The following is a 17,361-nucleotide window of genomic DNA, read 5'->3' as shown; positions in this document are numbered from 1 at the left end:
ATTGACTCCCTTCCTGCTTACTAAAGCATTGACTCTAACCTTAGGATATTGTCTGTCTCCACCGAGATGCATTTCTTAGCCTCCCTAATCGGTAGATAGGTAGAATGTTATGTAGAATTTCTCCATTTCTTTTCTTTGTGTATAGGACGCCCATAGAATGGCTAGACCTCTAGCAGCCACTTTGGACCAGGAGTTAGCTAAAAGCACTGGAATAAAAAAGGGAACTAAGCTGGGCATGGTGACGCATGTCTTTAACCCCTGCAGAGGCAGGCAGATCTCTGTGAGTTCAAGGCCAGCCTGCTCTACAGAACAAGTTTCAGGACAGCCAGGGCTACATAGCGAGACCCTGTCTCATCCACCACCTCCCCTCCCAGAGAAAAGAAAAAAGAAAAAAAAAGGAAATGTGCAGCTATCAAATCATCTCATAAAAGATGTCTTCCAGACATTTTTTTTATATTCGAGGGAAATAAATGTCAGTCTTGTTAGGCCATTGTTGTCTACCACAAATGTAGCTGAGCCTAATCCTACTTAATACATTGGATCGATGGAGTACTAATTACGTAGATGTTAAAATCACCTTCAGGAAGGACTGTGTCTATAGACATAGCATTGAGCTAGGTGCTAAAGTCGTCACTGAATGAAGGGGGAATAAACAGGACTATAAATAACTCCGGCTGGGACAGGTAGTGGGTGCTTCAAAAGGGCCGGAGCATCGGAGAAGCAAGAAGAGACAGCGGCAGGAGTCTGTGCTGCATCGTGAGAATGGAGGGAGAGATAAGTCCTGTTTTCTGTTTTAAGATGGGGACCTTTTAAGACCTGCTTGATTGAAGAAATACATTGTATACCGATGCCTGTTTCAAACCATACAGTGCGGATCTAATGATCTGCCCAGATTCACATCAGTGGTCTCATCCAGAGAGTTTTCTGCAAAAGCAGTTTGCCTCAAAGTTGGTTCTAGACACTACTAAGCACTCTTTAATCTCCTTTTAGAAGAGTGATAGTCACTATTCGATTTAATCCTTTAAAAACATATTCATTTTTACCTCTCATGTTACGTATGTTCATTCAATAATCATCACTAGTTTGCTGAGGCCCCACTATGCTCCAGGTGCTAACACTGGGCACTGGGAATACAGATTAATTAGTAGGCATCTATCTGAATTACTAACTCAGGGAGGGATGAGGTAAAGGAATATCTGTTTTGTGTCATGTGGTAAGGACATCCATCAAATGTGATTGGGGGCTGGGCAGTGGTTGGTGCATGCCTTTAATCCCAGCACTCCTGAGGCAGAGGCAAGCAGATCTCTGAGTTTGAGACTAGCCTGGTCTTCAGAGTGAGTTCCAGGACAGCCAGGGCTACACAGGAAAAAAAAAAAACTGTCAAGAAAACAAAACAAAACAAAACAAAACAAAAAACTTGGTGGGGGGGGAAGGTGGCTGAGGAATTGAGTATATCAGAATCTACAAGATGAGATGAGAGCACAGACATCACATCAGGGGGTGAGGAAACCGTTCCTCGAGGGGATAACAGAGGAACTGAATCTTGAAGACATGTGGCTATTATTCAGTGGAAAAGTGTGAACTTATTTTTAAAAAAAATGAAACAAAACAGTACAGCAGAGAATGGTGCCTTGCAGAGCTCCAGGTCGAAAGTCTGGAGTGGGTTATGTCTTGCTGTTAGGCAAGATAAACTAATAGTAAATACAATTACCCTGTTTATGTATACCCTGTCCTAAATGTCCGTTTTCTTGCTGGGGACTACTAGTTTAATGTGCTCAGCCTCAAGGAGCAACTTATCTAAGCGATTTTACCAAAGCCCCCAATCATAATTTATACTTATCTATCACAGGAAACAAAATTGTAGTAAGTATATTATGGTTTCTTAGAGCAACCTAATCTGAACACAATCGAAGAAACAGTCATTTAAATAAATGGTTCCAGCCTTCTTTTTTTTAAAAAAAATTTTTTTTCATTTATTTTATCTGTTAAGAGTGTTGTCCTATGAGCACCACGCACATACAGTGCCCACGGGGGCCAGAAGAGGGAGACAGATACCCTAGACTTGGCGTTACAGACAGTTGTGAAGCACCATGTGGATTCTGGGAACCAAACCCAGGTTCTCTGCAAGAGCAGCAAGTGCTCTTAACCACTGAGCCATCTCTGACTATCCAACATTTGTCTGGGAAAATTTTAGTATGCTGTAATTCAGGTCAAATTCTGAATTTAAAAACAAAACAACCCAAACAAAACAATCTTGTGTAACAACAGTTTTAGATTTAAGTTGCAAAGACAACAGGGAGACTCTACATGCTCTACACCCAGTTTTCCTCATGAGAACACGTTAGGGTGGCACATTTATTAATTTAATGCCAATATGGACACCTCAGTTTTTCGCCAGAGTACACACTATTACTAGTCCTTCAGTTTTTACTTTGTATCTCTTTTTCTCACCACTGATACTTCTTCCCTCACGGCTTTTGCATACTAGGAAGCCTTCTCAGACTTGTTTTTGATGACTTCAACAGTTCGAAGATAGTGAGGTATTTGTAGGTCATCCTGAGGTTGCCTGGTACTTTTCTCATGTCTATCCTGGGCTATCATCTGACGGAGAAACACCCCAGAGGTCTTTTCACACGTTCGACTACCAATGATTGCCGATGTTTGCATTGATGTGGGCCCCTGACTGAGGTAGTCTGTCTGATTTCTCCTCTGCAGTTCTTCCTCACCTCCTCCCTCACTAGATTCTAAAGGAACTTAATCTATGCAGTGCATCTAAGAGAGTTCTGCTTTCATTTCCTTGAGGGGCAAGAACATAAATAATCTGGAATTCTGTGTGGGAGCAGTGCTTACCCCATTCTGCCAATGTTCCCAATCATTTATCTATAACAGCATGGACTCACGTATCTTTGTGTTTCATGTTATAATCCAATACTAGGTTATTTATTGCTCAATCTTTTCTTTTTCCAATTTGGCCGCTGGGGCCGCTTTGAAATGATCTCTATGCCCCCTTGACAAGGGCTACTCAGTCCGTTTCGTCCGTTTCCTTATTCTGCGGTGTTACAAGGATACATCTTTTGGGTCATCAGATTTATATTAGGTGGGTAAGTGATGTAATCTTTTAATATGGCCAGAAGAGCAAAATGTGTAAATCGATGAGCCCAGTACATGTTCATCAGTAACGAGCTTTGTTTCTTCAGGTGTTTTAAGTTCAAGGTCCTGTTCTAGTTTTATCTTCTGCTTGGTTTAGAAATCAACGATGTTTTTGTAGTTTTACATATTCTAAGTGGAACGAGACAGTCAAATCGATTTAAAAGTACTCGCTTTGAACGATCCTGTGGTATTAGTGTCGATAAGCAGAGACTCCATTCCTGGCGGTGTAGCACTTAAATATCTTTACGCGCTAAGTGAGAGGAACTTTACATTGTAAAAGAAGAAAAATAGAGACGCCAGGCTTCAGTTTATTTTTGAACAAAAGCAATCTTCAGATTTAAAAAAAAAATCCCAGACCAACTTTAATAATGACTAACATTCAGTTTCTAAAGGACTGGGGAAGGAAAAGGGGCCCAGAAACCAGAAACCAGGGCTCAGCGCTCAAGTTCACAGAGTACACTGACATATTAGGCAGCTGTCCACATCTGCACATCATCAGGAGAGTTTGAATTCTCATGTATCTGAGTACATGCACTTATTTGTGTTAGGCCACTCCTGCAGTGGGGCAAATTACCCCCTGCTTTAATGACTGGCAACAATCCATTCACAGACACACTACACAGCACTTTTGTTCTGGAGATACACTGCCTGGCACATCCAGTACCTGACCGCAGGGAGTTAAGTGCTTCTTCGATTCTGCAGTTCCTTTCTGCTCCTGCCTTTCTGAACTACACGCAGCACACAGGAAGAACTGGTCTGGGCTGTATGCCCCTAGTTAATAGTAATATTAGTTAATATTAGTTCTAACTGAAAATGTGGACAGTCTCACTGATTCCTACTATGTAGACTCTGAAGGAAGGAGGGGGCTGGGCTGGGATAACCACACTTGCTGACCCCACCTCAACTGTTGGCATTACTTACTCCTTCAGCCGGAGCCTAATACTAGCCCTTCAAGATCAAGCCAGGGTAGCTAACTAAAAGCCTGGAATTCTTTAATCAACCTGTTGGAAGACAGCAAATTATTTAAAAGACTTTTAAACCTAGAAGGGCAATTTCCTCATTTTGTATTTTTGGTTGTTGCTTAAGCCAAGTTCTTGCTATGCAATCCTGGTTGGTCTGGAACTCACAGTGTAAACTAAGCTGGTCTTGAACCTGAGGTGACCTTTGCCAGGTCCGGAATTACAGGTATGTTACACTATGTCCAGTCTGGTAGTTTCTTTTTTTAAGAAAATAGAAGCAGGAGATAGGGAGACAGCTTGGTGAATAAGAGCATTTGCTGTGAAGGCAAGTGGACCTGAGTTCAAATCCCCAGCACCAACCTTAAAGATGGGCCTATTCAGTTACTAAAATTAATAATTAGTTAATTTATAAAATTAATGTTATTAAAATTGATAATGGATCACATTAAGAGTTCTGTGGAACCTATGGGCACTTGATTTTTGACAAAGGAGCCAAAACCATCAAATGGAAAAAAGACAGCATTTTCAGCAAATGGTGCTGGTTCAACTGGAGGTCAACATGTAGAAGAATGCAGATCGATCCATGCTTATCACCCTGTACAAAGCTTAAGTCCAAGTGGATCAAGGACCTCCACATCAAACCAGATACACTCAAACTAATAGAAGAAAAACTAGGGAAGCATCTGGAACACATGGGCACTGGAAAAAATTTCCTGAACAGAACACCAATGGCTTATGCTCTAAGATCAAGAATCGACAAATGGGATCTCATAAAACTGCAAAGCTTCTGTAAGGCAAAGGACACTGTGGTTAGGACAAAACGACAACCAACAGATTGGGAAAAGATCTTTACCAATCCTACAACAGATAGAGGGCTTATATCCAAAATATACAAAGAACTCAAGAAGTTAGACCGCAGGGAGACAAATAACCCTATTAAAAAATGGGGTTCAGAGCTAAACAAAGAATTCACAGCTGAAGAATGCCAAATGGCTGAGAAACACCTAAAGAATTGTTCAACATCTTTAGTCATAAGGGAAATGCAAATCAAAACAACCCTGAGATTTCACCTCACACCAGTGAGAATGGCTAAGATCAAAAACTCAGGTGACAGCAGATGCTGACGAGGATGCGGAGAAAGAGGAACACTCCTCCATTGTTGGTGGGATTGCAGACTGGTACAACCATTCTGGAAATCAGTCTGGAGGTTCCTCAGAAAATTGGACATTGAACTGCCTGAGGACCCAGCTATACCTCTCTTGGGCATATACCCAAAAGATGCCCCAACATATAAAAAAGTCACGTGCTCCACTATGTTCATTGCAGCCTTATTTATAATAGCCAGAAGCTGGAAAGAACCCAGATGCCCTTCAACAGAGGAATGGATACAGAAAATGTGGTACATCTACACAATGGAATATTACTCAGCTATCAAAAACAATGACTTTATGAAATTCGTAGGCAAATGGTTGGAACTGGAAAATATCATCCTGAGTGAGGTAACCCAATCACAGAAAAACACACATGGTATGCACTCATTGATAAGTGGCTATTAGCCCAAATGCTTGAATTACCCTAGATGCCTAGAACAAATGAAACTCAAGACGGATGATCAAAGTGTGAATGCTTCACTCCTTCTTTAAAAGGGGAACAAGAATACCCTTGGGAGGGAATAGAGAGGCAAAGATTAAAACAGACACAGAAGGAACACCCATTCAGAGCCTGCCCCACATGTGGCCCATGCATATACAGCCATTCAATTAGACAAGATGGATGAAGCAAAGAAGTGCAGGCTGACAGGAGCCGGATGTAGATCTCTCCTGAGAGACACAGCCAGAATACAGCAAACACAGAGGCGTATGCCAGCAGCAAACCACTGAATTGAGAATAGGACCCCCGTTGAAGGAATCAGAGAAAGAACTGGAAGAGCTTGAAGGGGCTCGAGACCCCATATGTAAAACAATGCCAAGCAACCAGAGCTTCCAGGGACTAAGCCACTACCTAAAGACTATACATGGACTGACCCTGGACTCTGACCTCATAGGTAGCAATGAATATCCCAGTAAGAGCACCAGTGGAAGGGGAAGCCCTGGGTCCTGCTAAGACTGAACCCCCAGTGAACTAGATTGTTGGGGGGAGGGCAACAAGGGGGGGAGGATGGGGAGGGGAACACCCATAAAGAAGGGGAGGGGGGAGGGGAATGTTTGCCCGGAAACCGGGAAAGGGAATAACACTTGAAATGTATATAAGAAATACTCAAGTTAATAAAAAGAAATCTAAAAAAAAAAAAAAGAGTTCTGTGGAGTCAGCCACTTATTTATTAGATTGACTTAGAGATGCCACCTTATTTCATAAACATCAATGAACATTTATTTAGCATGTGCCACATGTCGGAACTTAGCTAACAATGTATTTTCTGTCTTGCCCATATGATACCCTCACTGTATTAATCACGAGGCCAGAAGTTCCTCACTGTCTGCACCCTTGATCTTGGACTTCCAGCCCTCAGCACCAGATGTTCTTCTTTCTGAACTGTCCCTCTGTGGGGATTCCAGGAATAGGCACATGGGCTCTGCTTACAAGGTCAAGTTCTAGCCAGTAAGCGCTTGATGATGTGAGCAGTCTTTTCAAGAGGTGTTGTCATCCAACGAGGTCTAGCTGTGCAATATTAGAAACACAACAGAGTCAAGCACTAAGAGAACTCTGCTAATGACATACAAAGATGACAAGAGAGGTCTGAGCTCACGGCCTGGAAACTACCGGGAGAAATTAGAGGCTCAAGAGAGGAGATGAATTAATTAATGAAAACCCAGTATCACAGAAGGAAAAACAAGAAAGATTAATGATTGATGGAGGAGAGAGAGGGGGAGGAAGGGAGAGAAGAGGAGGGAGGCAGAGAGAGATTGATTGATTGATTGATTGACTGATTGTGATTGATTCCTGTGCAGTATGAAGCTGAGTGTTCAGTCTTGTCATTTCTGAAGGTGTCGCTAGATGGCGCTTTCCAGTGGAAGCGGGAGCATTGAGCTGCCACATCTAAAAATAAGCCAGGATGACAGCCAGGAAAGTGACAGCCAGCATGAGGACACGCACAGTCACCAGTGACGTCCCAGAGCTGTCCCTTTCCACCACTCTTGTCATCAGAGGCTTTCGTATACGATCTTCTGTGGTGAGAATAGTTTTTCGGGCTCCAGCCCACTTCCCCGGGCCCTGTAGACGATACTGGACCGGAGTACAGGGTCCTACAAGTAACTGGAATGCCAGCTTAGGGTCGGTGAAGGCCAGAGACAGGAGATTGGGCCTGACACCCACCAAATCTGCAATCTCTTCCATGGTGTCTATATAGTCTCCCTGGATGGTATGACGCTGGCTGTCCACATACCTAAAGCAAAGAAGACCGAAGTTTTAGGCTATCAGCAATTCATGTAAACAGCAAGGCAACTAATCAGCTAATCGGTGCTTTGTGTGTCTATTTGGGGTTTTGATATCGTGCTTAGAACTGCGAAAAGAGTTAGGACGATCTGTTACCTTTCGTAAGGACCTTACGATGCACTAGACTGTAGGTTGATGTCAGTATGCATGTGAAGGCGGACAAGATAAAACGAGAGCGCGCAGCGGTTCGCGTGACGCGCACCTTTATTGTTTACAGCAACAAGACTAACGCATAAACACTCTGCTCAAGAAAGTCAAACATGAGGGTTGGGGATTTAGCTCAGTGGTAGAGCGCTTGCCTAGCGAGCGCAAGGCCCTGGGTTCGGTCCCCAGCTCCAAAAAAACCAAAAAAAAAAAAAAAAAAAAAAAAAAAAAAAAAGAAAGTCAAACATGGATAAGCCTTCAGGTAAATATTCTGGTCTGGATGGGAAGATAGAAATGGAGAGAGAAGGTAGATAAGAGGGCTGTGGCAGCTTCAGGGCTTGCGGAGGGAGTTATAATGCGTGGGTGGTGGGGCGTGGGGCAAAGGATGAGCAGGACCAGCAACTCCGCTGCACAACTTCAGGAGTCAAAAGGCTGGAAATAGAGCCCCGGGTAAGAGCTGTTAGAAAGGCTTACTGCTTGCCCCTACAGGCAGGGGAGCGTTATCCGAGTATAATTTTCCTCTTTCAGCTGACAGCACAGCTAGCGTTTAAGTGACCCTCACCAAAGATACACCCCATGTTCATTCGGTGTGGTTTTTTCCCCTCCTCAACTTCTTTTAGGCCCTAAGCATAGCCTTTAAACATGACCGATAGGATTCTCTCTCCTTCTTCGTCCACATGGAAACCACAGGTGCCATCATTCCCTCTGCGTCACAGTGTAATAGAAATCCTTAAGCCCACACATGGAAATTAAATATAGCACAATATTCTCCTTATTGAGAAATACAAAGTGTCCATATGTCTTCCTGAGAGCTTCTTACCTTTTTGCCATTTCCTCTCGAGTCTTATTTATTTCTGCCATCATTTCACTTTGGGAGGGCAATTTCTTTAGCCCTAAAGAGAAAAAATTAAAACAGAGGCTTTAATTACTTCAGAATAAGCAGTGATCCTATGGCAATCACCACACTGTGGAGAATTCAAAGAACTACAGGGCCTCAGAAGGGGTTATCAAATGCATTCAGTCCTGTCACTACCAGGATGTGAGGGTAAATGTTGAGCACTGTACATCTGGAAAGCAGACACTGGAAATGCTCCCAAATCCAAATTTCTTTTGAGCACTAAGGAGATGTCTTAAGGTGCTGGAGAGATGGCTCAGAGGTTAAGAGCACTGGCCGCTCTTCCAGAGGTCCTGAGTTCAATTCCTAACAGTCATATGGTGGCTCAAAACCATCTGTAATGAGATCTGGTGCCCTCTGGTGGCCTGCAGGCATACATGCAGGCAGAGCACTGTATACATATATATGTGTGTATATATATGTGTACACACACACACACACCACGAAGATGCTATAAGTAAAAGATGCTCCACAATGATCTCACGTATCAGGTTGCACCCAAAGGCAGGCATGGCAGTATAAAGTCCCATAAAATGGCTATGCACAATGGTATATAGGAAAAAGCAATTAATTTCATGTTTAGACTAGGGTCTCAGCCCAGAGATAACCTGTTACACAAACGCAAACTGCCCAAACTCTGCAACTGGGGATACTTCCGGACCCAAGCATTTCTGATAAGGAGCCCCCCTCTTTTCCTCTGAAGTATACTGATGTGCATAGGTTACTTTAGTTTGCCTTGCAAGATATATTTTAATTATTTCTCTGATTTTTGAGATTATAATACAATTATATTTCCTTTTCTCTTCAAACCATCTTTTACACCCCTTCTTGCTCTTTCAAAGTTATGACCTCTTTTTTCATTTATTACATGTATATATGCATGTGCATATATGTTCCTAAATATAACCCGTCCAGTCTGTATAATGTTACTGGTATGTGTACGTTTTCAGGGCTGATCATTTGGTATTGCATAAGCAACTGGCGTGTTCTCCCTGAGGAGGACTATCTCCTCGCCTGCTCTCAGCATTTCTTACTGCCTATAGTTTTTGTGCAGCGTTGATGTCCTGTGCTCTTTCCCCTTCTACTTAGGCATGTCTATTTGCGGTCCTTGTTCAGTTCATGTTTGTCTCTATTTGTGGTCCTTGTTCAGTTCATGTTTGTGTCTATTTGCGGTCCTTATTCAGTTCATGTTTGGGTAGCCATGTTGGTGGGACTTTTGGGGTGCAACTTCTGACATTATTACACAGTCTCACAGAAAACTCCCTGATCCTCCAGACATTACAATCTTTCCAGCCCACTTTAAGGGATGTGGAAGGGCGGGGAAGACAGCCATGCACTGGTATCTTGATGATAAAGACATTTATACTTCAAGAGAAGATGGAGGTAAGACGACTCATCATGATATTTTATACTCAAGTCCCATGGATGGTCAGCTTTGCTGAGTTCTGTTATTTGATAGGAGATGGGGGTACAGTCGAGGGCAACTCATAAACTCAATCTTCACAAGTAAGTTTAAGTTCTGTGTGCAAACAGTTCCGAAAGTGATGCCAATGGTACCAGCTAGATAAAGTCCAAATAGTATCTGAGCCAAAATGACTCCAGACTAACCAGTCTTCCTCACAGAAAATGACTCCAGACTAACCAGTCTTCCTCACAGAAAATGACTCCAGACTAACCAGTCTTCCTCACAGAAAGTGACTCCAGACTAACCAGTCTTCCTCACAGAAAGTGACTCCAGACTAACCAGTCTTCCTCACAGAAAGTGACTCCAGACTAACCAGTCTTCCTCACAGAAAGTGACTCCAGACTAACCAGTCTTCCTCACAGAAAGTGACTCCAGACTAACCAGTCTTCCTCACAGAAAATGACTCCAGACTAACCAGTCTTCCTCACAGAAAGTGACTCCAGACTAACCAGTCTTCCTCACAGAAAATGACTCCAGACTAACCAGTCTTCTTCACAGAAAAGTAGGCACTGGGCACATTCCATAAAACTCTGAAACATTTAATTTTAGATTGAAATAGAGCTTCTCTAATGCAATAAAGACTGCTATTAAGCAATTTTCTTACTTCTCCTTAAACATGTGTGGTCACGGAGACTTTATGTATTCCCAAAATGTGGCACGACTGTTTGGCTGCTCTATTTGCTGGAACATTCTTTGTAGTAACCCTCACATCTACTTTTACACCACTTGAAACACTGGGCCTAACTCTGCTTTTGGGTGAGGGTTGCGTTTTAACACGTGGCAAGCTTTGAAACAAGAAATTACAACTCTTTAAAGTCATTTTACTATTAGGGCAATCTTAAGTCCCTTTTTAACAGACTACACGTCCTCTGCCATTTTGGTGGTTTCCCTTTTCTGAGCACACCAGACACTCTTCTGATAGTCTTTCTAAACATGGAATCCAGAAACCCAGTACCCAAGAATACCCTTCTGTGTTTTCCACGTGTTCTCTCATCTGAGCCATGAGAATTGTCCCTTACAGTTCAGGAGGAGACACTATAATGCTTCCTGCTTCAACCACAGGTTTTTAGGGTGTTTAAGAAACTCATGTGGGGGTGCTGGAGAGATGGCTCAGCGATTAAGAGCACTGACTGTTCTTCCAGAGGTCCTGAGTTCAATACGAAGCAACCACATGGTGGCTCACAATCATCTGTAGTGGGATCCAATGCCCTCTTCTGGTGTGTGTGAAGACAGCTACCCTGTACTCATAAATAAAATAAATAAGTCTTAAAAAAAATCCAGGCCACTTCTCCTGATTTAACTAAAAGCTTTACTTTTAATAATGGCGCACATTATGAAAGAGGTCTCCTTTCTTGGCTGAGAGACAGCCAGTTCATTTTTAAAAATTCTATAGCTAAGACAGACAAAGATGTGTAGAATAATCTGATGTAGTTCTTTCTTGATTCATCACCTCTACTTTGATTTAAGCATTCCCTTGTTTAAATATAATTTTTAAAATTGTGTTTAAATTTCGCTGGTCCAGTGTTCACAAATAGCATATGGCCCACTGGATAGAACTGAGAGAAATTGAGAAATGATAAAAATTGGAAAATTTGATCAACCATCAGCCATGAGTTTTCAGTAGGGAGAGAAAGCTCTAATTCCAACAAAAACTCTTGATTATTTTAAATTAAACAGTAATGGCAATAAATTGTAGTATTACAACTGTATAAGGAACCTTAGTCGGTTCCCTCTGTTCTGTACTGCATTACATCATCCTCCCAGCCAATTAAGCCAGGCAGGCGGAGGCTCCTTCCTGGTTTCCTTGCATTCCTCATGATTTCAGAAGCCATCTGTTTTATCCTGAAATGGTGCCGGCTGACAGGTTCTTCTTCTCAAACTGATGTTATGCATCCGTCAAAATTTCACTCTACGGTTCTGGTTGGACCCTTCAAAACAATGCTGAGCAAATCTACTTTCTTCTACGGGCCATGCATTTGAAAATTTAAAAGGAAAACCTTGTTCTTCCTTAGGTTTGACTTCTGTAGCCTAAACTTCTTAGCCACTTGATATGCATTCAGATGGTGTGCTTTCAAATCCCTTAAGTCCTATGTGTCTTTTATGTGTCTGATTGTTCTCTCTGCCTGCCTGTCTGTCTGTCTGTCTGTCTGTCTGTCTGCCTGCCTGCCTGCCTGTGCACCATGCTTGGTGCCCCTGCAGGTCAGCATCAGATCCCCTGAAACTGGAGTTACAGGTGTTTGAGCCACCATGCGGGTGCTGAGGAATGAGCCGCAGTTATCTGCAAGAGCAGCAGACGCTCTTCACTTTTGGGCCATCTCCTCAGCCCTGTTTGGGCCATTTTTATCTCTTCCTCTCTTCACTACATTCTTGCCTTTTTTTTTCCCATCCCAAAATTTATTTTCAGGTTGGGGTTTTAGTCTGATTAGAAAAGAACAGTTTTACTATCCTCAAACCCCAGGATTCCACAGTGATGTTGGATTTCAGGAGGTCTTCAGCAAGGCTTGTCACCCTAATCAAATGAGCAACGGAGACGACTGAGAAACACTAAACTTCCACAGAGAAGATAGGTTGAACTCGACTCAGGTTCAGTGAAAGTGCAGAAACATTAGTCACTAAGGTAAGCTCTGTCCATCCTGAAGACAGGCTGGTGGTAGCTTTAAGATTTCATCTTGATTTTTGACTAAGGAGCCAAAACCATCCAATGGAAAAAGATAGCATTTTCAGCAAATGGTGCTGGTTCAACTGGAGGTCAACATGTAGAAGAATGCAGATCGATCCATGCTTATCACCCTGTACAAAGCTTAAGTCCAAGTGGATCAAGGACCTCCACATCAAACCAGATACACTCAAACTAAGAAGAAAAACTAGGGCAGCATCTTGAACACATGGGCACTGGAGAAGATTTCCTGAACAGAACACCAATGGCTTATGCTCTAAGATCAAGAATGGACAAATGGGATCTCATAAAACTGCAAAGCTTCTGTAAGGCAAAGGACACTGTGGTTAGGACAAAACGACAACCAACAGATTGGGAAAAGATCTTTACCAATCCTACAACAGTTAGAGGGCTTATATCCAAAATATACAAAGAACTCAAGAAGTTAGACCGCAGGGAGACAAATAACCCTATTAAAAAAATGGGGTTCAGAGCTAAACAAAGAATTCACAGCTGAAGAATGCCAAATGGCTGAGAAACACCTAAAGAATTGTTCAACATCTTTAGTCATAAGGGAAATGCAAATCAAAACAACCCTGAGATTTCACTTCACACCAGTGAGAATGGCTAAGATCAAAAACTCAGGTGACAGCAGATGCTGGCGAGGATGTGGAGAAAGAGGAACACTCCTCCATTGTTGGTGGGATTGCAGACTGGTACAACCATTCTGGAAATCAGTCTGGAGGTTCCTCAGAAAATTGGACATTGAACTACCTGAGGACCCAGCTATACCTCTCTTGGGCATATACCCAAGAGATGCCCCAACATATAACAAAGACACATGCTCCACTATGTTCATAGCAGCCTTATTTATAATAGCCAGAAGCTGGAAAGAACCCAGAGGCCCTTCAACAGAGGAATGGATACAGAAAATGTGGTACATCTACACAATGGAATATTACTCAGCTATCAAAAACAATGACTTTATGAAATCCATAGGCAAATGGATGGAACTGGAAAATATCATCCTGAGTGAGGTAACCCAATCACAGAAAAACACACACAGTATGCATTCATTGATAAGTGGCTATTAGCCCAAATGCTTGAATTACCCTAGATGCCTAGAACAAATGAAACTCAAGACGGCTGATCAAAATGTGAATGCTTCACTCCTTCTTTAAAAGGGGAACAAGAGGGCTGGAGAGATGGCTCAGTGGTTAAGAGCACCCGACTGCTCTTCCAGAGGTCATGAGTTCAATTCCCAGCAACCACATGGTGGCTCACAACCATCTGTAAAGAGATCCGATTCCCTCTTCTGGTGTATCTGAAGACAGCTACAGTGTACTTATATATAATAAATGAATAAATCTTAAAAAAAGGGGGGGGGAACAAGAATACCCTTGGGAGGGAATAGGGAGGCAAAGTTTAGAACAGAGGCAGAAGTGGCCCATACATATACAGCCACCCAATTAGACAAGATGGATGAAGCAAAGAAGTGCAGGCCGACAGGAACCAGATGTAGATCTCTCCTGAGAGACACAATCAGAATACAGCAAATACAGAGGTGAATGCCAGCAGCAAACCACTGAACTGAGAATGGGACCCCTGTTAAAGGAATCAGAGAAAGGACTGGAAGAGCTTGAAGGGGCTCGAGACCCCATATGAACAACAATGCCAAGCAACCAGAGCTTCCAGGGACTAAGCCGCTACCTAAAGACTATACATGGACTGACCCTGGACTCTGACCCCATAGGTAGCAATGAATAGCCTAATAAGGGCACCAGCTGAAGGGGAAGCCCTGGGTCCTGGTAAGACTGAACCCCCAGTGAACGTGATTGTTGGGGGGAGAGTGGTAATGGGGGGAGGATGGGGAGGGGAAGCCCATATAGAAGGGGAGGGGGAGGGGCTGGGGGATATTGGCCCGGAAACCGGGAAAGGGAATAACAATTGAAATGTAAATAAGAAATACTCAAGTTAATAAAGAAAAAAAAAGATTTCATCTGGAGATGCCTTGTAGCCTTCAGCAAGGCTTGTCACCCTGCTGACTCACACCAGATCTATTATCCTAAACTCGGACACCTTTTCACACAGAGCTGAAGTTGGAAGAGGGGCCTAAGGGGGGAGGGACAAAGGACTTGAGAAATCTAACATTCCACTTTCTGAATGGTTCTCTAAGCATCTCTTAGTTCAGTGGTTCCAAACCTTTGTAATGCTGTGACTCTTTAATATAGACACTCTTTAATAGTGACCCACAACTATAAAGCTATTTTCGTTGAAACTTTATAACTGTAATTTTACTACTGTTATGACGCCTAATGTACTGATATGAGACTATTGTGGAAGGACCATTTGACCTCCAAAGGGGTCAACCCACAGGCTAAGAACTGCTGTCTATGGCTGACTTTACCTCCAATGAAAGAATCATTTAATGCTGCACATATATACGATCTGCTTACAACCTAGATGAGTAGATTCTAGTCTGTAATGAGCATTGGAGTCACCTTGAGAACATTTTTCTCAATGATCGTAAGGTAACACTGCCTCTGAACTGAGCATTTCAAGGAATGGGATTAAAGCAATGGGAGTTAAGAAAGATTTCTGATGTGATTTTCATGTGTATCTACGGATATAAATTACTACTTTTGGAGTCACTGAAAATGAAACTTCTGGCACTAGCTCTGTGCCCAGCACTGTCCAAATCATACTTGCCCTGTAGGTATTTATAAGCACTTGTCTGGGTATAGTTAAAGCGTTTCACCAACCTGTCAATGTGCATCATCACTTACCTTTGAACACCTGAGTGGCCCAGCGTCCTTGGAGCTCTGAAATAGGCATAATGGCTCCCAAGGGCTGAATTAAACCGATGATTGCAAGAGTTGGTTTTTCCAGGTTAGGGGGAAAGACCTTTTTATACAAGGAGACCTTGTTTTGGACTACTTTGACAGAGTCCTCAAGAAAAGGAAAGGCAAAGCTGTAGCCTGTGGCAAAGATGACCACATCAATGTCATCCTCCCTGGAGCCATCTTCAAATATGGCGGCCGTCTCTGTGAATTCCTTCACATTGCCTTTCACCTTCACCAAGCCAGAAATGATACGATTGGGCAGGTCATCGTTTATCGTTGGATGCTGACCCAGAGCACTGTAAGTGGGTAAGGAGGATAAAGAGGTGAGGTGAGAGGGAAGAAAGAAATAAGCATGTAAACTTCTGCTCTGGTGGTCAAAGGCACACATGCTCACCCTTCTATCTGGCTAAGGGAGCTGCAGAAGGCCTACCATATACTAGCTCGGAATACATCAGGACATCAGTGCTGCATAGCTTGGAAAGGGAGGGTACTGGGTGAATGAAGGGCGAAGAATTTTATCTGAGGAGTGTGTAAGTGGTTTCTCAGGTAACAGCAATGTTCTGAGGTATGGTCAGGATACTGACCAATAGTTTTCAGATAACTCTCAAGAAACGGCAGAAATAGACCAGAAACATTATGTTCAGTCCAGTTCCAGTTCCAAAGGCCCAAGAGATAGACTTAAATCATTATTTTCCAAACCACAAACAGATCACATATGTATAGCAATCTATAGTCTATATGCAGATAGCTTTTCTGTGAATTAAATTACTTGACTCTCAGTCTTCATGATGGAAGTTGGGTAGGTGTCATTATCCGTGGTTTATAGATGGGAAAACAGGCCTGGAGCAGTTGCATGACTTCCCAGAGTTCCACAGTTTAAGTTCTTAGACTGTCTGTCAAAATAGCTTTGTATACTTCTGATGGGGTGAGGAGTGTCACCTGGTGATATCAGGGAGTAAGGTGCCAGGCGTCTGCTTCCAGCTTCTTGAGTCTTTTCTTTTTAAATTAATTATTTATTTTATGCATGTGAGTACACTGTCACTGTCTTCAGACACACCAGAAGAGGGCATCGGATCCCATTACAGATGGTTGTGAGCCACCATGTGGTGCTGGGAATTGAACCCAGGTCCGTTGGAAGAACAGCCAGTGCTATTAGTCACTGACTCATCTCTACAGACCACAGAATGGAGATTATTAAAGATACTATTATGTTACCTGCTTCTTAGTATTTCTCTTAAAGGTTGGATTTATTATTTATTTATTATTATTTATTATTTTAATTATTATTTATTATGTGTGAGGACATGTGTGTATGTATATGCGCCATGTGCAAATCTAGCTCTTGTAGAGGCCAGAGACATTGGATCCTCTGGAACTGGTGATACAAGGGGTTGTGAGCCTCTGCTGTGGGTGCTGGGAACAGAACCTGAATCTTGTGCAGGAGCAGAAAGTACTCTCAACCCCCCAATCATCTCTCTCCAGTGCCATTTAAAATACCTGTATGGCTTTGCACTGGCTCCTTCTAAACCTTATTTAGAAGACCAAATAAGCTTTCATGCCTCATGAACATGAATATACTTAATGTAATGTAATAAAGGAAAGACCATTATACAAGTCAGAATTTAGAGATGATCAGTACTGTTTCTATAAAGGTCTATGTTAAAAAAAGAGAACTGGAATTATTATTTCAGATTAAGAAAAATTATGAATATATAACAGACTGTAGGAGTGTGAGCAATACACTTTAGAAAGCATAAAAAGCTATAAATAATACTGTTGGGGAAACTGTTGAAACTTTAACATGCTAATATTTTAAA

General features: G+C 42.4%; 1 protein-coding gene across 3 annotated transcripts in view; it reads right to left on the bottom strand.

Moving 5' to 3' along the window:
* Nucleotides 1–6,404: 6,404 nt before the first annotated feature.
* The window catches only part of Fmo5 (flavin containing dimethylaniline monoxygenase 5), a 52,728-nt gene continuing 41,771 nt past the window's right edge, over nucleotides 6,405–17,361 (bottom strand). For 2 of the 3 annotated variants that reach the window (XM_063281297.1, XM_039101730.2), the window contains exons 7-9: nucleotides 15,488–15,840; nucleotides 8,506–8,578; nucleotides 6,405–7,491 (exon numbers count right to left, since the gene is read on the bottom strand). In XM_063281297.1, coding sequence (XP_063137367.1) covers nucleotides 7,146–7,491; nucleotides 8,506–8,578; nucleotides 15,488–15,840 — 772 coding nt within the window. In that variant the 3' untranslated portion in view covers nucleotides 6,405–7,145. The remainder of the gene's footprint in view (nucleotides 7,492–8,505; nucleotides 8,579–15,487; nucleotides 15,841–17,361) is intronic. The other variant, NM_144739.2, reaches the window with a different exon arrangement.

The sequence above is a fragment of the Rattus norvegicus genome, chromosome 2 (genome assembly GCF_036323735.1).
Source record: "Rattus norvegicus strain BN/NHsdMcwi chromosome 2, GRCr8, whole genome shotgun sequence".
Classification (NCBI taxonomy): domain Eukaryota; kingdom Metazoa; phylum Chordata; class Mammalia; order Rodentia; family Muridae; genus Rattus; species Rattus norvegicus.
The sequence above is the reverse complement of the archived record's forward strand: the minus strand, read 5'-3'. Positions and strand labels throughout refer to the sequence as shown.